This window comes from Sciurus carolinensis, chromosome 13, assembly GCF_902686445.1.
Source record: "Sciurus carolinensis chromosome 13, mSciCar1.2, whole genome shotgun sequence".
Lineage (NCBI taxonomy): Eukaryota > Metazoa > Chordata > Mammalia > Rodentia > Sciuridae > Sciurus > Sciurus carolinensis.
The window spans coordinates 346,759-372,836 of NC_062225.1; the positions used below are offsets into that span (position 1 = coordinate 346,759).

General features: G+C 53.2%; 1 protein-coding gene across 7 annotated transcripts; it reads left to right on the plus strand.

Moving 5' to 3' along the window:
• The first annotated feature begins 1,472 nt into the window (after nt 1–1,472).
• On the plus strand, nt 1,473–23,284 carry Rnf103 (ring finger protein 103). 7 transcript variants are annotated; one of them, XR_007104599.1, is made up of 5 exons: nt 1,473–2,137; nt 6,543–6,748; nt 13,355–13,470; nt 15,314–17,064; nt 17,293–17,709. XR_007104599.1 is itself a non-coding variant. In XM_047522065.1 (5 exons), exons 3-5 carry the CDS (start codon nt 6,551–6,553, stop codon nt 20,111–20,113), a joined length of 1,776 nt encoding a protein of 591 aa, XP_047378021.1. In that variant the 5' UTR covers nt 2,662–2,739; nt 3,297–3,370; nt 6,543–6,550; the 3' UTR covers nt 20,114–23,284. The 7 variants fall into 7 exon arrangements, 6 of the variants coding, with proteins under 6 accessions (XP_047378019.1, XP_047378020.1, XP_047378023.1 ...); XM_047522065.1 differs by lacking the exons at nt 1,473–2,137; nt 15,314–17,064; nt 17,293–17,709 and adding exons at nt 2,662–2,739; nt 3,297–3,370; nt 18,652–23,284; XM_047522063.1 differs by lacking the exons at nt 15,314–17,064; nt 17,293–17,709 and adding an exon at nt 18,652–23,284.
• The last annotated feature ends 2,794 nt before the right edge of the window (nt 23,285–26,078 follow it).

The following is a 26,078-nucleotide window of genomic DNA, read 5'->3' on the forward strand; positions in this document are numbered from 1 at the left end:
GGGCTCATCCCCAGCTTTCCTGCCGTCCCCCTTGTACTTTGAGTCAGACTCTCCTTACTAGAACACATCCTCTGGGGTGGAGGACATCTCTCACATGTGGAGGTTTAGTCTGCAATATCGGCCAACAACAGGGTCACCGCGATGTGCTCAAGTTCTCTATTTTGGAACCAAGCTTGCTGGAAGGAGCTGTTTAATATGCTGATCTGCCAGCCTCAGAAACAAAGCCACACCAAAGCTAGTGAAAACAGCAGCAGGGTCCAAGAGCTGTACATTCTGACACCCCTTGCTCTGGTTCTTCAGCCCTGCTCCCTGGGCCTGTCTCCTGGTTCCTCCTCCACTAGCTGAGCATTGAAATGCCTTGGTTGGCTGTGTGGTAAAGGGGTACTATTCTGAGGCTACCTTCTCACTGTCCATTCTTTGCTTTCAATTCCTCATTGGCTCCAAGATGGAGGATGATGCACTTTCTTCCTAAATCTCTCACTCCTGGTTTAGGGGAGTTGACAGATTGGCACAATGGCTACCATTTCTCCTGCATTTCCTAGGTTTGTTCCTTCCTGACCAAGGAGGCTGTTGGAAACCAACTTTGTTCAGCCCTCTCCCTGCAAACTGGCAGGAGACTGACAAAGAGTGTGCACAACTGGGTTTAAACAAATACAGAGCAGGTGCTGCATGCTTGTCCACATCTCTCATTTCATACAAACTCCTCTTGCTGGCAGTGCTAAAACACACGGAACTTTGCACCCGGACATACCAACACTCGACGGCCTTCGTCCTGCAAACTCAAGGGCTTCCACACCTGGCTTTTAACACCCCTGAGGTGAAGGCAGTGACAACTGGGCCTAGTTCTAATTCCCCTTTGGGCCCGACCTGTTCCAACGTCCAAGTGCACAAACCATACTCCCATGTTAAAGTGGAAAAACATCTGTTTTCTGGGTTTCACCTCCTACCACCTTGCACCAACGGTGCCTAAACTTTCTCAATTCACCAGGAATCGGTGTAAACGTACACCTGCACTTTTTCTGGCTTAAAACAGATAACCAACTGCCATTCTCACACACACAAAACAAACCAGAGTGCCACGGTCCAAATCCAACCTCCAAAGTCCATTACAAACATCGGCAGGGGAAGGGGGATAGAGAGGAGGACAGATTCTGGGGCGGGGACCTCGGGAGGATGCTGTCGCAGGCTTCCCCCGCTCGCGTCCTCAACCTGCCCGCGCGCTGCCAGCCGCAGACCCCGCGAGCGCCCCCTGACGCCCCGCCCCAGCCAGGCCGGGCCCCGCCCCGCCCCGCCCACCCGGAGGTTTCCCCGAGGCCCGCCCCGCCCACAGCGGCGGCGATCCCGAGGCCCCGCCCCCGGCCCCGCCCCGACGCCGACGTCAGCTGTTGTGTCTCGACTCCGCGGCGGCCGCAGCGGGTCCACTGCTCCGGGCGCCGGCCGCGGCCGGTGGAGGCGGCGGGCGTGGGGACGCGCATCGGGGCGCGTCGGCGCTGCGTGGCCGGCGGGCAGCCGGGTCGCCGCCCGGGCCGGTCTCGGGCCTGTTCCGCGCCTGCTGCGGGACCGTCGCCGGCGCTCCCACCTCGCTCTGCGGGGACCGCGGCGCCGCCTGGGCCCGCCCGCCGCCGGAGCCGCCGCGCTTCCGCCGCGCCCGGGCGGCCGCGGGGCCTGGGCCTGGCCCGGGGCGGCCCCTCCCGGCGGCCGGGCCTCCTGGACCGGGCTGTCGCGGGCCCTCCGCGGGAACGGCCCGGCCCCGCGCCGCGCGGCCGCCGGGGCCCGGGTCTCCGAGCGCTGGGCTCCGGCCTCTGAACTGCGAGGCCGCGCGAGGCCCGGCCTCCGCCGCAGCCCGGGCGCGGCCGCCGCCCGACCCTGTCCTCGCGTCCCGCCCTCGAGCGGGAGCAGGCGCCGGCGAAGATGTGGCTGAAGCTTTTCTTCCTGCTGCTCTACTTCCTGGTCCTGTTCGTCCTGGCCCGGTTTTTCGAAGCCATTGTGTGGTACGAGACGGGCATCTTCGCCACCCAGCTGGTGGACCCGGTGGCGCTGAGCTTCAGGAAGCTCAAGACCATCCTGGAGTGCCGCGGGCTGGGCTACTCGGGGCTGCCCGAGAAGAAGGATGTCCGCGAGCTGGTGGAGAAGTCAGGCGAGTCCGCGCTCCCCGGTTACCTCCACCTGGGAAGGGGCGGTCCGCACCTCCTGTACCTGGTTCCCCCCCTCCACCTGGGAAGGGAGAGCCTGCACCTCCTGTACCTGGTCCCCCCTCCTCCACCTGGAAAGGGACAGTCTGCACCTCCTGTACCTGGTTACCCCCCTCCTCCACCTGGGAAGGGACAGCCTGCACCTCCTGTACCTGGTCACCCCTCCTCCACCTGGGAAGGGACAGCCTGCACCTCCTGTACCTGGTCACCCCTCCTCCACCTGGGTTACCCCCCCTCCACCTGTACCTGGTTACCTCCCTCCTCCTCTGCAACTCCTATACCTGGTTACCCCCCCTCCACCTGGGAAGGAACAGCCTGCACCTTTGGTACCTGGTTATCTCCCTCCACCTGGGAAAGGGCGTCCTGTTCCTCCTGTACCCAGTTACTCCCCTCTACCTGGGAAGAGGTGGCCTGTACCCACTGTACCTGGTTATGTCCTCACAGCAACTGCTGGGAAAGCTGCCGGCATTCTACAATAACATACGCAAATCCTAGTTTCGTGAAGGACTGAAATTATGTGTTCGGTGGGTTGGTGTGTCTTTTTGAGGTAATTATAAAATGTCAGTTTAAAACCGTAGCTTTTTAGCATTGTTACATTGAGCCATTTTTCTTAAAATTTCAAAATGTCAGTTAAAAGCATTGTCAGTTGAAATTAATAAAACATAGGAAAAGAAAAACTCCCAAACAGAGTCTGCAGATAGCAGTGTTGTCACTTTAGCAATAACAAACCATCCGGAGGGGAAAACACTGGAGTAATCAATATCAGAGAGACATTTAAACCTGAGATTTCAGTTAGATCATAAGTTTGAATATGGGTAAACTGGACATTTTACAGTGTTTTCTTTTTATACTTGAAATTCAGTAAAAATAAGGTGAAGTTTTTGTGTGAAGCCTTCTTTGTCTTGAGGTTATTTATATTTCTCTCAAAATTAAAAACTAGAACTGGGGTTGGAGTTCAGTAGTAGAGTGAGGCACTGGGTTCGAACTTCAGCACCACATAAAAATAAATAAATAAAATTGTGCCCATCTGTAACTAAAAATGTTTTTAAAAAATTAAGAACAATTGGTTTATTAAACATCAGCTTTTCCCTGTGTGTATCACAGGCACCCTTGCTTCTTGGTGGCCTGAGGAATGGACTTGAAATAGTGCTAAGAGAGCAGTTCACACCTTAAGGAAGGTATTTTCAGTACCTGTTGGTTTGGGATAGGTTGGGTGAGAAATAGGATTAATTTATTTCTCTGCTGGACTAACTATGTCTCTATTTAGATGCACTTCTGAGAGAGGAGTGCGGTCTGAGAGGGCCACGGGAAGTCTGGATGGAAGGGGCATCTTTTGTGTTGTTTCACGGTTGTCAGCAGTGCTCTCAGGAGGCCTCCCCGCCTCCCCCTCGTGTAGGACCCCGTGGCCATGCGTTGTGACGGACGAGATGCAATTCACACAGCAGCTTAGCATGTTTGTAGCTTACGGGTCATAAAACTTGTTTGCTTCTGGGACAGAGAAAGGAAACCCTCTCGGCAATAGCGATAGTTTTCTTTAGAGAAAATAACACAATTGGGTATTATTATTGTCCCTTGTTTGCTGGCTTCTTTATGGCGACTTATGTCTATTGCAACGATGAAAATGGATAGTCTCGATGTAGAAATGAGAAGTGCCTTATCTGCTACAACCGAATCAATTTTCATAGTAAAATAATTTGAGCACATATTTTTTTCTTTTGACATTTATGGATTATTGCCTTCCTTTGGGCCTGAAATGTCACATTGAGTGTACAAGGTGTCCACATATAATTTAAAGAATATATACAGCCCACAGAAGTACAACTTAGATCACACATTTTCTAGGAAAAATGTCTTGGAATAGTAATTTTAACTGTAAAACTTAAGTAGTTGTTTTGAATGGTTTTGCTGCTGTACTTACTGTTTAATACTTAAGGCAGATGTTAAAGTCATGAGGCATAAGTATTCTCCTTTCTTTTTCATTTAATGGTACAAACTCTACATTTTAAATTAGTGCGCGAGCGTGGAATTCAGTCTAATAGATAAAGTTCTAACCTCCTCATCATGGTTTATAACCGTATGGCTATTTTAAACAGGGCTGATGGCAAATTCTGTGAAGCCTCTTTTTTAAGTCAGAGCATATAAACTATATATCATGTGAAACCTAGACACGTGGAACCTCACACTTTATGGCAATGGCAGTTGGGAATGGTCCAAGTTCACTTATTTACACTTAAAGTAGTGGCGACTCCTCTAGAACGTGCCACACTCCTCAGTTAGTGGTGACTCCTCTAGAACACGTGCCACACTCCTCAGTTAGTGGTGACTCCTCTAGAACGTGCCACACTCCTCAGTTAGTGGCGACTCCTCTAGAACATGTGCCACACTCCTCAGTTAGTGGGGACTCCTCTAGAACATGCCACACTCCTCAGTTAGTGGGGACTCCTCTAGAACACGTGCCACACTCCTCAGTTAGTGGGGACTCCTCTAGAACATGCCACACTCCTCAGTTAGTGGGGACTCCTCTAGAACACGTGCCACACTCCTCAGTTAGTGGGGACTCCATTAGAACACGTGCCACACTCCTCAGTTAGTGGGGACTCTACTAGAACGTGCCACACTCCTCAGTTAGTGGGGACTCCACTAGAACACGTGCCACACTCCTCAGTTAGTGGGGACTCTACTAGAACGTGCCACACTCCTCAGTTAGTGGCGACTCCTCTAGAACACGTGCCACACTCCTCAGTTAGTGGGGACTCCTCTAGAACGTGCCACACTCCTCAGTTAGTGGGGACTCTACTAGAACGTGCCACACTCCTCAGTTAGTGGCGACTCCTCTAGAACACGTGCCACACTCCTCAGTTAGTGGGGACTCCACTAGAACACGTGCCACACTCCTCAGTTACTGGGGACTCTACTAGAACATGTGCCACACTCCTCAGTTAGTGGGGACTCTACTAGAACGTGCCACACTCCTCAGTTACTGGGGACTCCACTAGAACATGTGCCACACTCCTCAGTTAGTGGGGACTCCACTAGAACACGTGCCACACTCCTCAGTTAGTGGGGACTCCTCTAGAACACGTGCCACACTCCTCAGTTAGTGGGGACTCCTCTAGAACGTGCCACACTCCTCAGTTAGTGGGGACTCCTCTAGAACGTGCCACACTCCTCAGTTAGTGGGGACTCCACTAGAACACGTGCCACACTCCTCAGTTAGTGGGGACTCTACTAGAACGTGCCACACTCCTCAGTTAGTGGGGACTCCACTAGAACATGTGCCACACTCCTCAGTTAGTGGGGACTCCTCTAGAACGTGCCACACTCCTTGGTTAGTGGGGACTCCTCTAGAACGTGCCACACTCCTCAGTTAGTGGGGACTCCACTAGAACACGTGCCACACTCCTCAGTTAGTGGGGACTCCACTAGAACACGTGCCACACTTCTCAGTTAGTGGGGACTCCACTAGAACACGTGCCACACTCCTCAGTTAGTGGGGACTCTACTAGAACGTGCCACACTCCTCAGTTAGTGGGGACTCCACTAGAACATGTGCCACACTCCTCAGTTAGTGGGGACTCCTCTAGAACGTGCCACACTCCTCAGTTAGTGGGGACTCCTCTAGAACGTGCCACACTCCTCAGTTAGTGGGGACTCCATTAGAACGTGCCACACTTCTCAGTTAGTGGGGACTCCTCTAGAACACGTGCCACACTCCTCAGTTAGTGGGGACTCCTCTAGAACACGTGCCACACTCCTCAGTTAGGGGGGAATCCTCTAGAACACGTGCCACACTCCTCAGTTAGTGGGGACTCCATTAGAACGTGCCACACTTCTCAGTTAGTGGGGACTCCTCTAGAACGTGCCACACTCCTCAGTTAGTGGGGACTCTACTAGAACACGTGCCACACTCCTCAGTTAGTGGGGAATCTACTAGAACATGTGCCACACTCCTCTTTTTCCCATCTGAGGATGAACCCAGGGCCTCGCACTGGCTGGACAAGCCTCTACCGCTGAGCTACACCTCCAGACCTTTTTATTTTGAGACAGTCTCAACAAGTTGTGGAGGCTGACCTTGATTTTATGACCCTCCTGCCTCAGCCTCCTGAGTTGCTGGGATTACAGGTGTGCTCCATCTTGCCTGATGAAGTCTATTCCCTGAGAGGTGGTTTGTGTCTGTCTCACTCCTCTTAGCCGTGGCAGGGTCTTACTGTGTGTTGATTGTGCTCAAGTTCTGTCGATCTTGCTGTAGAGCACAATGGGAGTACAGTAGTTGGTTCTTCACGTGTGCAGTGGGCTTGACCGTGGAAGTCAGAACCCAGGACTTAGAAATCTCCATTGTTCTTTCTTCAGGTGACTTGATGGAGGGTGAGCTCTATTCTGCTCTCAAGGAAGAGGAGGCCTCTGAGTCCATCTCCAGCACCAACTTCAGTGGTGAGATGCACTTCTACGAGCTGGTGGAGGACACGAAGGATGGCATCTGGCTGGTTCAGGTACCGCGGACGGTGGCGGCCGAGGAGCGACCTTCACGAGGGGTGCTTCTCAGTGAAGCTTCTGTGGCACGTGTCTCTTAGGCATGACTTGGTTCTCCCAGGGAGGCTGCAGTGTCCACTTCAAGGGAAAGCTGGGGAGGGGTGGACCTTTTGTCGGAATCGCCGGAGCAGATCCATTTTAGCTGTCTTCCTGGGCATGGGAAACCCACGTGTGTCCCTCTTAGTGAGCAACACGCACGGTTTCTGTTTTTATGAACTGCAGTTTTGAGTTCAGCAATCCGAACAGCGTTCGTCTCTGAAGGAGAGAGCCCTGATGTCAGCGCAGAGGGACCTGGGGGGAGAGCGTGGGCCATGCTCCCTGTAGTGCTTGGGACGGGGAGGGAGGGTTTCCAGCTGTAGTCTTTACAGTGTCAGAATTGTGAGGTTTAATTAGCATATTTGATTCCAGAGCTTGAAGGCCTTTAAAAATCATTTCTTATGCTTCCCAAAGCATGGCGTATGGTAAATGAGTGGACGTACATTATCATTATTATTTTTTAGTGTAACTTGGAATCACCTATCTTATGTTGAACATGCAACTTCATAAATGTTACTTAGGATAAAGCTGAAGTTCCATAGATTTTTGAAATGTGAGTCTCTTAAAGTAACACGTCAGGTACACGAGCAGCGTGGACATGGCTGAGACGTGAAATGTGTGTGAACGGCGGAAGCCGGGACGCCCTCTCGGCCTGACCGCTGTGAAGCCTGGCTGTGTGGCCAGTCCCTCCGGCCCGTCCCTGCCACTGCTCTTCTCGTTCCACTGGAGTGAGGGAGTTTGGTTCAGTGTAGGAAACAGAAGTAGCTTCCTCCTGTGTCCTTCTGAGAACACAGACAGCAGAAGGTGACGTGGGGAGGAAAACAGCTAGAGCTGCGATTCCTTCACTGCAGACCTGCTGGTGGCCCACTTGTTTGGAGCTGGGGGAGTCCTGTTGCCCTGGCTTCTGTGAGTGTGCGTCTGGAACAGCAGGGGTGCCCCTGTGGTCCACGGTGCTAGAGGCTGGGTTCGGCTCTCTTCTCCAGGTCGCAGAGGATATCTGCGGCCATTCCTTTCTGGTAACCTTCCCCTTGCACTTGACCTTTTACCCTCCAGAGAGTCTGATTAACTTCAGCAGCTGGAGAACCTGAGAGGGCATAGGTCTAGTTTGTTGTCCATTCAAGTTCTAGTTTATTTTTGTGTTAATTAGTTGGCATTGAAACATGATCTGCAGCTTCTCTGAAGCGTTGATCTGTAAGTCAGTTGTCGTTCGTCCTTTCCCTGGTACTCATTCTGATGGTCTGGTCAGGGAGGCGCGCTGGCTTGATGACCTTGGTACTGAGCTTGAGTTCAGTGGCCAGCCCCACGGCCCCATGTTCATGGTCTGCACGCTTGTCACCCCAAGAACACAAGTGGTGCGGATGCCGGCCGAGCACCTCTGAACTTGGAAGAGCCACGTCAAAAACCTGGACGTTCCTGTGGTTCATGGAATGCTGCCCGCAGCCAGCAGGCACATCCTGGCTCGCTCCTTAGCCTCATGTGTTTGCAAATCATGTCCAGTGACCAGGCGTGGTGGCACACACCTGCAGTCCCAGCCGCTCTGGAGGCTGAGCCAGGAGGAGCACAGGTTCAAAACCAGCCTGGGCACTTCACGAGACCATTCTCAAAGTAAATGATTGCTGTTTCGACGTCCTGATAAAGCTGTCCCTGGATAGCTCACTTGACACGTGATAGGGTTGATCATTCGGCAGATGCAGGTGTACCAGCCCATGTGTCGGGAGCACTCCCCAGGCAAGCCCTTCTTCTCCAGGCAGCTCACAGTCCAGTGGAGGACGCTGAAGTCAAGTGGACAAGGACTTAACAGAACATCAGTCAGTGGAAAGTGCCACGAAGAGAAGCACACAGGCTCCGGAGGCGGAATGGCAGAGAACCCTTCACCAGGACACTCGGGGGAAGTGAGGAGCAAGTGATGAGCGGAGTGTCGGGTTATCAATTCTGGTCTTCTCTGAAAACCTTGTAGGTTTTAGCTGTTAGAAAATACGTCCTAAGAAACATGGCGTGTGTGTGGTCGTCTCTGTGGGGTGGGGCAGCAGGGCACAGGCTGGATTTTCCCAGGGGCTAACGGGCCGCGCTGTCAGCCTGTTGGGCCTGTGTTCCGTGGGGCAGCAACTCATGTCTGCCAGGTGGCAGGCTCGGTCTGGAACCATCCCTGGCAAGACAGCTGAGAAGAGAGGCTGGGACCAGCAGGCTGATCTGCACAGAACCCTTGGGTTCAGCTCTACTGTTGTTCTCATTTTTTAAAAAATCATATTTAAAATTGAAAATGTATGCTAAAAGCAGAGAGAAATATCCTCTCAGTTCCTTGTCATTCTTTAAGTTCAGCTCAGGCTGATCCAACCTCAGAAGGGATAACTTTCAAGAATTCAATTTTTAAACTATTTTAACATGGTTCTTTTGTATTTACTTTTAAAGAAGCTTTCTTTTTTTGAATTTTCTGAAGTCTATAAGTAGTGTTTTCATAAATAAAGATGCATTTGTTCTGACCAGCTCAGTCTTCTTGGAAATGTTGAAGCTTTCCTCCTCCCTCCTGTGTTCTCCACAGTGTGACGTGAACACAGTTAACCTCGGTTCTCAAGGTAGCAGAGTGCATGTGACATCTGTGTATTCCACAGGGAACCAGGTTCTCTCTTTTTTTCTGACAATTCTTTCTGACGTGGAGTTTTTGTTCCTATCTACAATTAGCTGTTTATTCTCTTGGTTTGTGGATTCTTTGCTTCTGCTACCACATCGTCTTCTTAGCATCACAAATAAAAGATGACAATTACTTTTCTTTCAAAAGACTTGGTCCGAGTGGCAGAGGACACTGTAGATAGGTTTTGGAAGTGGAAAAGTTGACACGACCTATGGGGCCTGTGAATTTAGCCTCTTAACATTTCTATTTCTCTGTTTTGATTTTGTTGTAGTAAATGAAGGACCTGTTTGTTCCCCACTGGCCGTGTGTTACATGACAAGGAGTTTAAAGTCTCTGGAGGCAGCAGTGAAAAGCACTGAATGCCTTAGGACGCTTTGGTTAATATTTACAGAAGCTTTATGTTAGTGCAGACCCTGTTTAGCCAAAACTGTGAATGACCACTTTTAAACTTGTTTTGTTCAGGGAACTTCCAACTTATTTTTTCCTTAGTCATTCTGGAAGCAACATACATGGCAAGCTACTTTATCTTGCCTTTTGTGTTTAATCATAAAGCAAGCTAGTGAGGATACTAAAAAGCAAGAATTAAAATGCCACTAAGTTTTATCTTTGCCAGTCACTTTTAATGATTTTATATAGTTTGCATATATATACTTAGATTAGTCCTTAATTTGGAAAGTACTCTGTTGAAATGAAATATTGAGAAAAGCAGAAAATATAGCACAACACTATTGTGCCAAGGAGTTATGTTATTTAATTAATCCTCCATACTGCTGTGTGGGGTTAATAATATTGAAAGGGATATGCCAGATGTTCTGATCAGTAATAATTTTACCTCTAAAAACAGAAGCGTGTTTCTGAATGCACGAATTGGCCATCTTTGCATCTAACTGGGGTCAGGAAGGTTGACATGTCTTTGCATAGTAGGTTGCTTGTTATTCTGTCTGTACAAAAGAATCCCAGGCCACAGGTTGCTGGTGAAGGGATTTGTGTTACAACAGAAATCAAAAAGCTGGAGTCTTTCCTTTAGAGCTTGTGCAAAGTCAGGAGGAGGAGGAGGAGTCGCACAACTGTAGAAGCTGAGGTGGTTTTGGCCTGACTTTGTGTTGAGCTTCTTGCTGACCACGGGACATTTACTGCAGGGGCACCTGGGAGGCGCTGCCCGGGGGGGCACAGAGAGCTGCCTCCCTTCCCGCCCGTGCTGCCAGCTCTCCTCTGGGCCTGCAGCTCAGCCATACTCCCTCCAGTTCCTCTCTAGTCTGACGCATCCCCCCAGTGAGGGGAACACAGCCCCCGTCCTCAAGTGCCAGGAGTACGTCTCCTCTCGTTGAGGCCAGCAGTGTGGCCACTGGGAATCTCGCCGTAACTGGGGACTCCTGCTGGCGCCACACGCCGTAACAGGCTTCAGGGGTCCTGCTCTGTGGCGTGCCTCGGCAGACGCGTTATCTGGTGAAAATAGTCCTGCTTTAAACGTTTTTATTTGGAATCTCATTTGGTCCTGGGATCGAACCCAGTGGTGCTCGACCACCGAGTCACATCCGGCCTTTCTTATCTTTGAGACAAAGTGGAGTTGCCAGGCCAGCCTTGACCGCAGTCCCCCTGCCTTGGCCTCCTGCATGACTGGATCGCAGGCCCAGCACCCCAGCAACGCAGCGTTTCATAGTGGCCAGATTTGATCCGTGTTCACCTTCAGCTGGACGACGCAGCGGCGGGATGCTGGGTGGAGCCGCCCCGTTGCAGGACTGCAGCTGCAGCATGGCAGGAGGCGCTTCCAGCTGGGACCCGGGACTCCTCAGACGCAGGTGGCAGAACAGATGCCCCGTGCTGAGCATCGCCCCGTGCCCGCCCAGGAAGCCACGCTCTTCACGCCCTGTGCCGTCTTCGCGGGACCCAGCGGGGCCTGGGAGCAGCCCCTCTCCTTCCTCCTCCCCGTCCTGACTGGGCGCTCTGCCACAAGGTGCCGAAGCTGCCCAAGACCTAGTGCCACGCCACACTGGCAGAAGCACCCTCTCGGCTCCCTGAGGCCTGTCCTAGTAGACATGGACCCAGAATGCAGGGTTGTCTGCGCCTTGATCAAGAGTGGGAAGTGTCTGAACAGAAGAAGAAGGAAAAGAAGGGGTGTGGGGGCCTGTGGCCCAGAGACGTGTCAGTCTCCTGAGGAGTCTGAGAAGCGAGTCCAGGAGTGTTGTTATGTGACCAAAAGAAAGTCACCTGTGAACTCCCGAGCGGTGACAGAAAGGGGAGAGGCCTGCCTGGCTCCGTCTCCCTGGAGCTCCAGGTGCTCTGGGGCCAAGGAAGAGGTGAAAGCTGGGGTCTCACTGGGTGAGCCTGCTCGGAGGAGCTCACCCGGTGCCAGGCAGTGCGGGAGGTTTGACGGCAAGGACGGGGCGGAGCGCCGCCTCCTAATCAGTGTGTGGGCCCCTCACTGGGGACGCGCTCCCGCCTGGGGGCCTGGAGGCGGGTCAGCGGCGTAAGAGAAGCCCCTCCTTCCTCTCCCCCTCCCTCCTGGTGCCACGTCCGCCACGTCCCGGCTGCTGCCCTCTGCCACACTCTTCTCATGATGTGCCACCTCACCTCGGGCCCAAGAAGAGGAGCCAGCCCTCTGGACAGCGACCACTGAGCCCCGAGCAAAGCTGTCCTGCGCTGAAGGCGCCCTCGCCAGCCTTGGTCTCAGCAGCACAACAGCGACTGACCTGCCTACTGGACCTGCGACCTCAGAGCCCCTCCCTGCTCACCGGGCACATGTGAGAGCGCGTCTGTCCTCGTGGAGAAGTGACCGGCGAACCCCGCCCTGTGCCCAGCTGTCGCGCCTGCGTGCGTGGCTCTGAGTGAGGACCGTCACGTCCGGACAGTGCTGTGCTGGTCAGGTCCTGGTCCTGACCGGCACGTCCTCTGCTCCCGCTGCCCTCTGACGCCGGTCGGACTCCCCAGCAGAGGCCATGAGTGAGGCAGATGTGCCACCTCCTTCCAGGGACCTGAGTGGGGACTCACCCACACCACCTGGACTCGGCTCCTGGAGGCTTCGTGAGTGTGAGAAAGGCCTTCCTGCCAGAAAGGCTGGACCCCAGAGTGTGGCGCCGTCGATCTGCGTTGAGCAGTGCCAGCAGCGTGCCACCTGGAAGGACTTGGCTCTGCACCTGTGGCTCGGTCGGGTCCGTGGTGACTAGACGTTTTGACTTTCCTTTGAATTCCTTTTCTTCTTATGCTTCTGTTTTTAGCACCTCTGTCTTGTCACTGGTGTCTGCATTGACATCCTGCTGTTATTCTAGGCAGGAAGTTAGGGCATGAAGGGAAGTGGAATTAACTACTGGAAAGGCTGACGGTCGGAAATACGAGAGATTGTTAGGTACTTTGAAAGTCCATCTGGAATTTCTTTTTTTTTTTAAAGTGTATTCTTCTCTCAGTTGTAACCGTGTTTGCAGGCAGTTTGCAGATTTGAAGTCGAAGGTCGGGATTTAAAACTAACTGAATTGTTCTTTCTGTTTTGGAGTCTCTTGTGATGTCAGTGGAAACCACAGGAGATGCAGTACTGCTCTGGGCAAGGTTAGCGTGGTGGGAGCAGGCGCGTCACGCTTGGCTCCACGGGGCCGCGTTGAGGACCTGGACCCTCAGGTGCTGGCTTCCGGTTGCTGTGTCGGGTCACCGTCTGTCCTCCTTCCAGAGCAAGGAGAGGTGTCTCCAGGGCCGGTTCCTCCCCGGGCGACCGTTCCAGAGGCGAGGCTGCGGCTGGAGAGCGGGGCTGCTCACAGGTCTGACTCGCCGTCCGGCGGCCAGCACTGGGAGCGTCTCGTCCCACGCGCGGCCTTCGGGGCCTCTCTGCTTGGCGTGTGGCTCTGTGAGGATGACGTGGGGAGGCGGCAGACACGGCCGGGGAGCAGAGCACCCCTCAGAACTGCGGGCCCCCTGCGGACGGCAGTGGCTTGACTCCACATAACCCGCTCAAGTTCGGTCTTTTCTTTTTTGGGCCTAGGTCGTAGCCGACGACAGACGTCCTCTGGTGGGCAGAGTCCACTGGGAGAAAATGGTGAAAAAGGTGTCGAGATTCGGAATACGCACGGGCACTTTTAACTGTTCCAGTGACCCCAGGTGAGTGGGCCGGGCGGTTCTGAGTGCGAGTCCTGACCCATCCTGCTCTCTTACTGCAGGTGGTGCTGTCGGAAGTCCATTGACCTGCAGCTGACCGTGACGCTCACTCGCTGCTGGCCACTGTGGCACTGGCCTCACCCAGTGGGTGGCCTCTGCAGACTCTGTCTGTCTCTGCTGGGCCGTGTCCTTCCTGGGGGACGCTACTGCGCTCTTGGGGCGCCCGGCCTCCTGGCCTCTGGCTCCCGCTTCCTGCCATTCCCTCTGCTCCGCCTGGGTGTGTCCTGCTCCCCAGACGGGTCACCTTACGCCCCGCCTTCTCCCCCTTTGCCGCGTCGCCCTTTCCGCTTCCTCGAGAAGAGTCTGGGGTGTCTGGGGTTCAGGGTGTGTGCCGCCCGGCCGCCTCCAGCATTCAGTCTGCCTCGCGAGTTTCACTTCTCACTTTCTCTTTGAGATGCTCCTTTGTTGCCGCCTCTGGTGCTTTGAGTTACAGCCTGCCCTCCAGCAGTGCCTCCTGCAGAGGCAGCCAGAGCCCAGGGCCGCGTGCGGGGTCCAGCGTGAGCCTGCGCAGGTGCCTGGCTGGACTTCCCTTCCCTCCCCAAGCTCAGGGAGCCCCTCCCTGCTTACCAGTGGGCAGCACGGGTGGGGGGCAGTGGATGTGCTCGGCTCAGACCTGCGCTTCCTGCAGCCCCACTGCTCTTCCACACCCCATGTGGCTCGCTGGCCAGGGCGGGAGCTGCGCGGTGACTCCCTGGAGCTGGGGACGGGAGGGAAGGTCCTGCGTCTGAGCAGGATGGGCTGCCCTGTGTCCCCGAGGGACGGGAGGGAAGGTCCTGTGTGTCGAGCAGGATGGGCTCCGGTTGCCCCCTGCGCTCTCACATCCATGCTCACTGCAGATCTTGGGCCTGTCCAGTCGTGTTGGAATACGCAGGACAGACAGGCCCTGTGTTCCCATGGGGAGGAAATCGGTCTGCATCTGCCTTTCATTCCCCAGGTCTGAGTCTGTCATCCTCACATGGAGTCTGTCCATGGAGACTGTTTCTCCACCACCAAACCAAGACGGATGATAGTCTGATCATCCTGATTTTTTTCAGTAATGCTAAAAGTTGGTTTTAATATCACTCTTGCTGAAAGTTGGTCAGACTTCATTTTTTAAAAAATCAGTGAAGGAAACTAACCAGGCACAGTGGTGCACGCCTGTAAGGAGGCTGTGACAGGGTGTTTACAAGTTTCAGACAAGCCTCACCAACTTAGCGGCATCGTGTCAAAATCAGAAATAGGGGCTGGGACTGTTACTCAGTGCAGAGCGCTTGGCCAGCACACCTGAGGTACTGGGTTCGATTCTTGGCAGCACATTAAAATAAAACAAATAAAATAAAAAATAAAAATACACTTTTTCTCAGTGGTAGAGTGCTCCTGGGTTCAATCTCCAATTTTGCCAAATAAATTCATAAATAAATAAAACTAAACAATACATTTCAAACCCAGTAGTTTATAAATATATTAGAAAATGTCAAATTAAAATTTGTAAAATAAAAAGGTTGAACAGTTTAATATAATTCTTAGGTAACACTACAGAATTCAAAAATCAATATAAAATGTAGATACTTTACTAAATATGAAAAAGTGAAATAGTGCTAGTGTTTTTTTTGTTTTTTCCTTAAATGTAATCTTATAGAGCAAAGTATGTCTGAAGTATCGTAATTCATCCAGGGATTCTAGTACAAATTTCCCTGACTTTACTTCTTTTTTTGTTTGTTTGTTTGTTTCTTTTTGGGGGTTTTTTTTGGTACCTCTGAGCCTTATCCCTAGCTCTTTCTTTTCTTTTCTTTTCTTTTTGGTACAGGGTTTCACTAGGTTGCTTATAGTCTCCCTAAGTTGCTGAGGCTGGCTTTGAACCTGCAGTCCTCCTGCCTCAGCCTCCTGAGCTGCTGGGATCACCGGCGTGGCCCCCAGGCCTGGAACAAGCGGTTTTGATGTGCAGTGATGTGCTTCAGTTCTGGCACGGCTCTGCTCGCCTCCTCTCTGGGAGATCTGCCCACCAGAGGGAGAACTGGTTGCCATAGAGGGTCAGGGTCACTCTTTCTTATTTTAGTGACTCTGAGGACGCAGGAGCACAGCAGCAGAGATACAGAAAAAGTTGTCCAGAGTCTCAGTGCGGGGCCGACTGCTGTGTTATCGAAGTTTCGATCGTATGCTGAAGGATCCGGTCACCGTTGTGTTCTGGTTTTTGAAAGCCAGTACCCTGCACGCTGCTGTCTGGGACTAGTCTTCCTGGAGTCTCCTCCGGGGCAGGCTTCTCTCACATGCCCTCCTGCTGTGCAGCGGGACTCCCCTGAACCTGTCCAGCTGCCCTGAGACCTGCAGGACCACCACCTCCAGGCACCTCAGACCCTGTCTGTAGTTTCCTCCCAGACACCCCGCAGGGCAGGCCTGGCCTGGTTCTGACTCCTCCGGCTCCCGGCGGGAGGTCTGCCTCGGCCCTTCCTGCGGGCCCACCTCCCGCGCTCCTGATGGAGACAGCAGGGAGGGCACGGAGCTTGTGTGCATCTGCAGGGCTGGGTGCTGCCGAAGACCGCAGCTCAGGCCAGAGGGACAGGAGGGGAGGCCAGTCGGAGCCACGGCCAGCGGCCTCGCCCCAGAGGCGGCGTCCTACCAACAGAACACCAGGGTTTCTTTTGAAAAACAGCATGCACCCCAGAAACTAGCCATGTTTTCCTATCATTTTTAGCCTCGATGTTCTCCAAGAGATCTCAGAAGGTCTCTAAGAGCCCCAAAAGATTTACCTTAAGAAGTAGAGTGTTTTCTCAGTGTTTTCATTGAATTCATTCTGACCTTTAAAAGCTCTTACTTGAATTGGTCAGTTAAAGTTTATTTTCATATAAAGTGATGCAACATCCTTAAAAAGACAGTATGTGCCCTTAGACTTCATTTTTGTTTAGCAGTGGGGTTTAAGATTATTGGTGTTTTGGATCTCTTTAGACTAACTTTATTTTTTGTGTGTTTTTTGTTGTTGTGGGTGGACACAGTACCTTCATATTATTTATTTTATGTGGAGCTGAGGATTGAACCCAGGGCCTCATGTGTGCTAGGCAAACACGCTACCACTGAGCCACAACCCAGCTCCTAGACTAATTTTAGATAAATATAAGTAGCCTCGCATTTGTAAATGTTAGAGATTCCCCCCACAAATCTGGAAAGTAAGATTTAATTTGAAAGATACGTGATAACGTGGAATTTTCTTTCCTTGAGTAGTCTCACATTCTATCTAGAATAAACTTTAAAGCTGTCATTTAGCTCTTATGGAAAAGAAAGCACACAGAACACTTGCACTGCTTATCTTGCCTGTCCTAAGAGTGAGGCTTTCTGTGGAAAACACCCCACTAAACGGGACACCTCAGCAGGGAGGTCCTGACGGGAAGCCCACAAGAAGGTCCTGGAGTGGAAGCCGGGCGGGCAGGGCTCGGGGAGTGAGGCCAAATAAAACACTGTTGTGTCCATATGCAACTAAAAAAATACTGAAAGGAATGAAGCATGCCTTCAGAACCAGCTTCGTATGCAGTCGGACGTTAAAAGGTGCTTGATAACATGTAAGAGGTAAATAAAGCAGTCATCTGTGCGCATTTGACTTGCTGCTTTTGGGGCAAGGGTAAAAATAGAATTTGTGTTAATGAGTTATTACTTTGCGTTGAACAAATAGTGTTCAGCGATTAAAGATATTTTTATTTTTTAGGAGTAGATACTTTTGAAACCATTTCTTTTAAAATTATTTTCGTATGTATTTCTAGTTGTTGATGTACCTTTATTTTATGCATTCATATGCAGTGCTGAGAATTGAACCCAGTGCCTGCCACGTGCTAGGCGAGTGCTCCACCACGAGCCCAGCCCAGCCCAGCCCCAAACCTTCCTCTTACAACAACACTGGTGCTCATGGACTCCACCTTGCCAGGGAAGTGTGTCACTCAACGAGAAGCTGAGTCAGTCGGTCGTTACTAAGCCCGTCTTTAAGATGTGACATATTGTCTTCATCTTAAATCGTATCACAGAATTAGTTGTATTGCCATAAAGCCATCTGCCACACGTCAAGACTTTCTCAGTCTGATCCTGCGAATGTGTAGTGTGTTAATTTAATTTAATAAAATAAAATCCTTGTTTGCTAAGTCAGCACAACACCAGTGATTTTTATGTCCGTGTTCTGGGTAGCAAAATAAAGGCTCAGACGTCACCATTCACAAATCTGTATCAAAACAGTGTAGCCATGTGGTGGATTTTCTTTTTTACAACTTTACCAGAAATTTTATACATCAGTTCTTGGAAACGAATGCTTTTTTAGAACAAAGGAGACGGTCCTCACCGTCCCCTCCACACAGCTCCGCGACAGTGTTTCTTCCTGGTGTGTTCCTGGAGTCCGTGTGGAGGGAGAGGGCTCTGCTTCCCCAGGAGCAGCGCTGTGGCGGGGAGCCTCTGGCCCAGCGGCTTGATCCAGTTGAAGTCTTCGTCCTGCTCTGCTGTAACAGGACGGCTCTGGCTGCGCGGTCTCGATGCTCTGTTCCCGCTGTCAAGGGACCCTCACCTGGCTTCACTGAAGAGCGGAGAGGCGATAGTAAACGTAGGGATGTGGCAGTGTTTTGGGTCACTGTGTGTGTACGCGCCCAGCATCGGTACCATGGAGTTGGTAGACGTGGGTGGGGCTTCAGCCTCTCGCAGCTCGGCTTGTCCCAAATCCGGGCTCTGCGTGTGAGTGATCCGTCTGTTTCCTTTGACTTGAGGGCTTTTCAAGATACACTTTTTTAAATTATGAATTTAAAGATAGAAACAAACTAGAAAAAAGAGCTTGCTTTTCTTTGCTTTTCTGGTACAAAGGATTGAACCCAGAGGTGCTCTATCACTGAGCTACATCCCCAGTCCTTTTTATTTTTTATTTTGAGTCAGGGTCTTGCTAAATTGCCCAGACTGACCTCAAACTTACGATCCTCCTGCCTCAGCCTCCAGAATCACTGGGAACACAGGTGTGGCCACCATACCTGGCAAAAGCTTGCTCTTTCTCACACAACTTGCAATTATCCTTCCTGCTTCTAGATTATTTGGGAGTCGTTTGGCTTGGGGGAGGGTGTCTTTCAGATGCTGAAGAAACTTACCAAGGGAAAACCACCCAGCCACTGACTTCTTGTTCTCCTCTCACAGATACTGCAGGAGACGAGGCTGGGTGCGATCCACTCTCATCATGTCCGTTCCCCAGACCAGTACTTCTAAAGGGAAAGTCATGCTCAAGGAGTACAGTGGACGCAGGATCGAAGTAGAGCACATTTTTAAGTGGATAACTGCCCACGCAGCTTCTCGGATCAAAACTATTTATAATGCTGACCATTTGAAAGAAGAGTGGAATAAAAGTGACCAGTACTGGGTGAAAATATACCTGTTTGCAAACCTCGACCAGCCGCCAGCCTTCTTCTCTGCACTGAGTATAAAATTCACTGGAAGAGTTGAGTTTATTTTTGTGAATGTGGAAAATTGGGTCAACAAGAGTTACATGACAGACATCGGTGTGCACAACATGCCGTCCTACATACTTAGGACTCCCGAAGGGATCTACAGGTACGGAAACCACACGGGGGAGTTCATATCCCTTCAGGCCATGGATTCCTTTTTGCGCTCATTGCAGCCCGAAGTCAATGATCTCTTTGTTCTGAGCCTGGTTCTTGTTAACCTTATGGCTTGGATGGATCTATTCATTACACAAGGAGCTACCATAAAGCGGTTTGTGGTTCTCATAAGCACGCTAGGGACGTACAATTCCCTGTTGATAATCTCCTGGCTGCCTGTCCTGGGCTTCTTGCAGCTCCCTTACTTAGATAGCTTTTACGAATACAGCCTGAAATTGCTGCGATACTCCAACACAACCACCCTGGCGTCCTGGGTGCGGGCGGACTGGGTGTTCTACTCCTCACACCCAGCGCTGTTCCTGGGCACCTACCTTGGACACGGTCTGCTAATCGATTACTTTGAGAAGAAGCGCCGGCGAAGCAACGCGGACGAAGTCAACGCCAACAACCTGGAGTGGCTGTCCAGCCTGTGGGACTGGTACACCAGCTGCCTCCTGCACCCGATCGCCGCCTTGCAGAACTTCCCGGCAGACTCGGACTGGGACGAGGACCCGGACCTGTTCCTGGAGCGCCTGGCCTTCCCCGACCTCTGGCTTCACCCGCTGATCCCCACTGACTACATAAAGAGCCTGCCCATGTGGCGGTTCAGGTGCCTCGGCGGCCCCTCGGACGAGGAGCTGTCGGAGGGCTCTGCGGACACGGAGAGCGAGTCGGACGGGGAGGGTGGCCTGCAGGGCGGCGCGGGCCTGAGCGCTGGGGGCTGCCGGCCCAGCGGCCCCGGGGCTGGGCCGTGCGCAGAGCCCGACTGGGGTGCCTGGCCCGCCGGCCTGCTGCGCTGCACCGAGTGCGTGGTCTGCCTGGAGAACTTCGGGGGCGGCTGCCTGCTGACCGGGCTGCCCTGCGGCCACGTGTTTCACCAGGGCTGCATCATGATGTGGCTGGCCGGGGGCCGGCACTGCTGCCCCGTGTGCCGCTGGCCCCCCTATAAGAAGAAGCCGCCCCGCGCGCCCCGCCAGCCTGCGCCGGGCCACCTCCCGCCCTGAGCGCCACCCGCGCCTCGCTCGGTACCTTGGTGCCTGGCGCCTGCTGCCTCAGGGCCATCGGCCTGTTTGTTCCTAGTTCAGTTTTCCCGTTTCTGCTTCGTGCGGGCGGGAAGTTCGCGTTATGCTAATGCTGGTGACAGAATTTACTTGGTTGCCTTGTGTGTCAATTGAATGCGTACTTAATTGTAAAGACTTATTTACAACTTTGGAAACTCAGAAGTTAATGTTTTTTGTAAGCACAAGAGAAATATGATAGAAATTTATCCTAGCAAGACTTTACAAGGTAGATCAGATTCTACTGGAATTGAGCTGGTTTCTTATCCTAAATGTCTCCTCCCTTTTTACAAAGATCTCTGTCCAGCACCTCTTGGTTCAATAATGTATGCTCTGAGACATGAAATTAAAACAGACCTATGAAATAAATTATTTTAAAACCAGAAGGTTGTAGATTTCCAATGTGAAATTGTTATTGATAAGGTGGTCGATTTTTGCAGGTATGTTGCTAAATTTCACAGGTAAGGCAAGCGTGACTCTTGTGGGGAAATGGATAGCAATTGTGTTGCTGAGGCTGGCCAGAGCAGGCGTCAGCCACCGGTTAGCCGGTTGTGTGATGGGAAGGAGTTTCATGGGGGCTGCTTTATAAGGATTAAATAAATAATTTATCAGGATTTAGCATACGTGTCTTAAGAACATGAGCTACGGCATATCCACCACACAGAAAGTACCTTGTTTTGACTTTTTATCTTGAAAAACTTTAAGACTGGAGAGAATCTGGATCATAGTGCAGTTAGCATCATTTCTCTAAGTCACCAGCTCGCATTTTTACCTTGGCTTCATCGACTCGATGTGCATTTGAGCAGTTTCCCCTCATCCTCTCTGTCTGCTGCTGATCCTTTCAGAAATAAGCGTGAGCCTCCTGGAGCCTCCCTCCCGTGCGCCGCCCTTGCTCCTGAGAGGTCGGTGTAGGAGCTGCTCCCCAGCTGCTCCCAGGAGGGCCTCCCTGGGGTCCCTGTTATGTTTGCATTGTGAACTCAGAGGCCGGGGCACTGGGTGTGCCCTGCAGCCGCCTCCCGTGCCCTCTGATGTGCACGCCAGGCCGGCGCTCACACCAGCACACCTCCAGCCCGGTCGGCCCTTCCTGACACCAGCGTTTTTGAGGAGGATCAGCCAGTGAGGGGAAGCTGCACATTCTGGTTTCTCTGTTTGTCACGGGTAGATTGGGGCTGGGTGAGGCGTACCTCCCAGGTGTGGTACGGAGGCTGGTGTCAGCTGGTCCCGCTGCCCACGCTGTTTGGTGCACGTGCTCTGCGCCTTGGCTTCCCACGTGAGCTATGAAGTCTTGTGAGAAGGAGCCTGAGGCCGTCTGCACGTCCCTTCCTCTGTCCGGGTCTGACACCCGCGGGTGATGCCGCCTGAGGCGTGCGTGGAGAGGGCTCCCCACTCAGCCCGCTGTCACTGCTGTGCTCACTGGCGTTTCTTCGTGAAGAGCTTTTCTTCGTCCTGCACGTTGACTGACGTGGGCTCACAGACCCTGTACCTCCTGTGTTTAGGTCAAGACTGCTCACTCTCCGAACTGCAGATGCACGCTGGGCAGGTGGGACTCCGCGGCTCAGAGGTCCGCTGCCGCGCTCCCCCCAGCCCTGGGGCGCTTCCCTGCTATTTCACGGGAGATGTTCCAGACTCACTTTGCACTTCCCTGGCTCTTTTCTTCAAAGTACCCAGGTTTCATGGTTGACTTTTTAGATCCTTAATTGACTGCTGTCCAAATGGTAAGAAAATAAAACCTTACTCTGAATTGCCGCTAAGGTACCAACATTTTTTTCTTGCATGATACATTGTACCTCATCTTCCAATCCAAATAGGAAAGCATTTTAAGTTGCCCCTCAACCTAAAATGGTGTTGCCCAATAACCAACCCCATCATAAATGGGAAACACCACAGGTGACGCGTGCACTCAGCCCAACAACCCGCTGGACATCGCGGCCACAGCGCCCTGCCGACCGCCGGTCGCGTCCCCTCGGGCTCGGGTGCCTGGCATTGGAGAACGCACGCTGCCGTGCGGCAGCTGGGAGAAGAGCGGGCCGGAAGTTCAGCTCCTGCTCTCCTAGTACAGCATGTCTTCTGCACCACCGAACGTCGGCCTGTGAGTCAGGGTCCACCGCTAGGAATGCCTAGCAGTTACCGCGGCATGCGGCTCGTGCCTGGGTGGCACGCGGGTTCCCGGGAGTCTTCCCCAGTCCACATGTCCAGCAGTGGCCCTCCTGGGTGTCGGTTTTACATCCACCCCTCTGCTGGGCAGCGCCTTCCAGATGCCCCTTGGTACTCCGCTTTCCACTCCTGCCACGCCCGGTCCTCCTGTACGCAGATACACACGCGCGTGAAATATGAACATCAGAAGCCGGGAGCGGCCGCCTTGGTGCTGGGCCAGGAGAGGGCAAAGGGACACATCAGCCAGGCCCCCGTGTGAATGTGCACGTGTGTACACGGGTGGAGGCTTTCCTAGATCCCCCGAGGCAGAGGACTGGAGTTCTTCAGTCTGACTTCATTCTGTTTGGAGAGGACGTCTGGTTTCCTGGAACGGCCAGCGTGTTGGATGAAGCGTCGATCCCCAGGGCGAGGGCCTGGGGGTTGCTGAACTGCCCACGGACTGACGGCAGGACACACGGTTCTGTTCCCATTAGACCGTCGTGTTCCTTCGCATCTCCCAGAGGACCTAGGCAGACAGCAGTCAGCTGTTGGTCCCTTCTGCTGCTGGACGTGATCTACCACATGGAGGAAAACACCAAGACTGACTTGTCAGATGTTGATTTTGATCATCGTCTGAATTGTTCTGTCCCATTCTTCATCAGTACTGCGTATTGGTTTGTGATCAGTGGTGATCTCTGCTCAGTGTTGGCTGCCTTCCTACCGCAGGCTTCCCTGGTTCTGTGTCAAGACCCGTTGAGCTGGTAGTCCCTCGCGGTGGGTGGAGTCCTGCAAGAGCTGCCCGAGACGGACAGCGAGGGAGGCTGGGACACGGCCTCCGAGTCCACGGAGGGAGGCCCAGCAGGGCCTGGCCAGGGCACAGCGTGGGCTGCCTACTGTGTTGGTGAAAAGATGTGTCAGCCAGTCCCACGGGTGCCAGCCTCTTTGTGACCACTTGATAGGATTCCATCTTGTTCACATTCTACTCTCAGAAATAAATGTGTTGGTGAAAAGGCAACTGTAGGAAGCTCTTTTGTCAAACCTCACCTTTATGCCAGCACAAAATTGCGTGCTCCTCGCTGTCAGGTGTGCCTGGTTGGGTGTGGGACGGGGTCCCGGGACCCCGGCCTGGATGGCGGTCGGGTGCGCCTGGTTGGGTGTGGGACGGGGTCCCAGGACCTCGACCTGACGGCAGACCGTGGTGCTTGAGCAGGGCCCAGGAGCACGGCCCGCTGGGCACTCTGCCGAGGTGCATCGGCCTCAGTCCTCCTCTTGACAGTCTGTTAGAACTCTTCGCATGGCCACTGAGGCCCCCGCGGGAATGCAGAGCGTGTTCTCCCTGAGCAGAGGAGGCTCAGACACGGGCCGCAGACGTCAGCCAGGCACGCGCGCCTTCTCCGTCCAGAGCCTCTCTGAGTGGAGGCGGAGCCTGGCGGAGCTCACAGCTTCCACTCGGAACAGAGCTGGTGCCAGCAGGTCTGCACAAGAGGCTGAGGGGAGTCCCGGAGCAGGCACTCGGCCACAGGAGGGCTGCCTCCTGAAGCAAAGGGAGCCGAGAGCCAGGTGCACCACCTCGCCAGGCAGGTGTCTTGAACTCAGCACCACCTGACAGAGGGCCAGCCAGCTGGACTAAGCTGGACTCAGCACCACCTGACAGAGGGTCAGCCACCTGGACTTAACTGGACTCAGCACCACCTGACAGAGGGTCAGCCAGCTGGACTAAGCTGGACTCAGCACCACCTGACAGAGGGCCAGCCAGCTGGACTAAGCTGGACTCAGCACCACCCCGACAGAGGTGGGAGTTCACTAATTTTGACAAAGGGATGTTTTCCTATTTTCTGGAAACTCATTTTGTGGATGGTAGAGGACAGAAGTCCCATTCCTTGATTTCCTTGATTTTTCCTCCAGTACTGGGCGTTAAACCCAGGGGCAGTTTATCACCGGCCACACCCCAGCACTTTGTTTTTTGTTTTGAGAGGGCCTTGCTAAATGACCCAGGCTGGCCTTGAACTTGGGCTTTCCAGCCTCAGCCTCCATAGTCGCTGGGATCACAGGATGCGCCACCAGCTGGCTGATGTCCGCAGCCTCAGCAGCCTGGCGGTCAGCTGTGCGAGGCAGAAGCGGCTTTCCCGTAGGTACACACCGTCACCGCTGCCCCACGTTCCGTGAGCTCTGCGTTTGGGGAAGTGTTTTGCGCATGCCATGTATTGGCTGCTAAGCAGGTTCTGGTGACATTTCCAGGGTAACTTGTCGGAGTTTTGTGAAGATCTTTCACAAAGAAGGTCGCAGGGTTCGGACAGCCAGGGAGGCGAGGACTGGGCTCCTCAGGAAGGACCCTTTTGTTCCGTCACTGAAGTGCTCTGCACTTGTTTTCTCGTCTGAGCCAAGTGGCTGAGCAGTAGGCTTCTGGAATACGGTTCCTCACGCTGGCTCCTGGCTCCGTGCCAACCCCGGCAGGAAACGCGGCTCGAATCTCAGGCTTTACACAGCATTGTTCAAGTCACTTGGTGGTATTGAACATGGCGCACCATAACCAATCTTGATGGCTATTGTTTTTTTTCACATTTCCTGTTTAAAATAATAGGACATGAATATCAGATGCGAATGTGAAGGTCATTTGTCTGACCTCCTGCCTTTGTTTAGATCACCCACATTCCTGGTAGGAACTGGCACACGCTCATCTAACAAAAGGTGCGGCGTGTTTACAAAACCCATCATCACAGGCTGGGCCGTGCTCGGTGGGAGAGCACCTGCCTCGCACACTCGAGGCACTGGGTTTGATCCCCAGCACCACATAAAAATAAACAAACAAAACAAGGTATCGTGTCATCTACAACTGAAACATTTTTTAAAAAACAACAAACGTCCCACCTGCCAGGATCCACAGGAAAGCAGGAAGCTCGCTGGCTACGCAGCAGCAGCCAGCGCTTAAGTCCAGATCTGGGCAGCGGCTGCACAGCTCCCCACCACCACCTTGGTGAGGGTCGGTCAGCAGCCCCTGTGAGCAGGCCAGTCCTGACATACGCTGCTTCTCTGGAATATGACCTCTCCGTTACTTAGCTAAGCGGGACCCCTGTAACCAGGACTTTCACCTAGATGTTGACCTGACTCGGGAGCTGCCCTGAACATCTCCAAAACAGGCAGTGGGAGGCCGGAGAGCGGCTTGCTCTGCCTCAGCTCAGCGGACTCCAGCCTCTGCTGCATTTCTGAGGCTGTGGAAAGGACTGGATCTTGGTGCAGGATGCTCAGATTGGGCCACACCGAGTCGGGGAAAGGACACCGCAATATCTACGGCGGGGGGGGGGCTCCAATAACCCAGGCAGTTCTGTTTCTCAGAGTCTCAGCAGCGGCGCCCTCCGGTACCCACTCTGGGGAAATGCGTGGTCTGATTTGGGCTCTGGCAGTCAGAGACCTAGAGCTGGTTCAGACGGCTGGGGGTATTTTTCCCGAGGAGGATGTGGGGGTGAGAATGGGCTGCATCGTGTGCCTGGGAACTAACGCAGTCTGAAGGCGGCCCTGGTGTTTTCTGAAGTGCTGCTTCGCAGGGAGAACCCTGGGAGGTGGAGAGGGTCTCTGAGGCGTCACGCTGTGGGTCAGCTGGAGAAGAGGGCCGGGCAAGGAGGGAGAGCAGGAACGGCCGGCCCCGCGCTCCTCCAACCACTTCCTCCCTCTCCCCACGCTGCAGGCCTGCGGGTCGATCTTCAGACTCTGCCGCTGCTCAGGCCAGGAACAGCAGCTGCCGCCCAGTGCCGTCTCCGGGAGAGATCTGACGCGCCTCGGT

Bases quoted from the DNA above. Each gene is read 5' to 3' on its own strand.
- Rnf103 (XM_047522063.1), top strand. From the start codon at position 1,912: ATGTGGCTGAAGCTTTTCTTCCTGCTGCTCTACTTCCTGGTCCTGTTC. The intron at 6,749-13,354 runs GCACGTGTCTCT...TTTTGGGCCTAG, and splicing joins TTCTCAGTGAAGCTTCTGTG to GTCGTAGCCGACGACAGACG. The intron at 13,471-18,651 runs GTGAGTGGGCCG...CTCCTCTCACAG, and splicing joins AACTGTTCCAGTGACCCCAG to ATACTGCAGGAGACGAGGCT.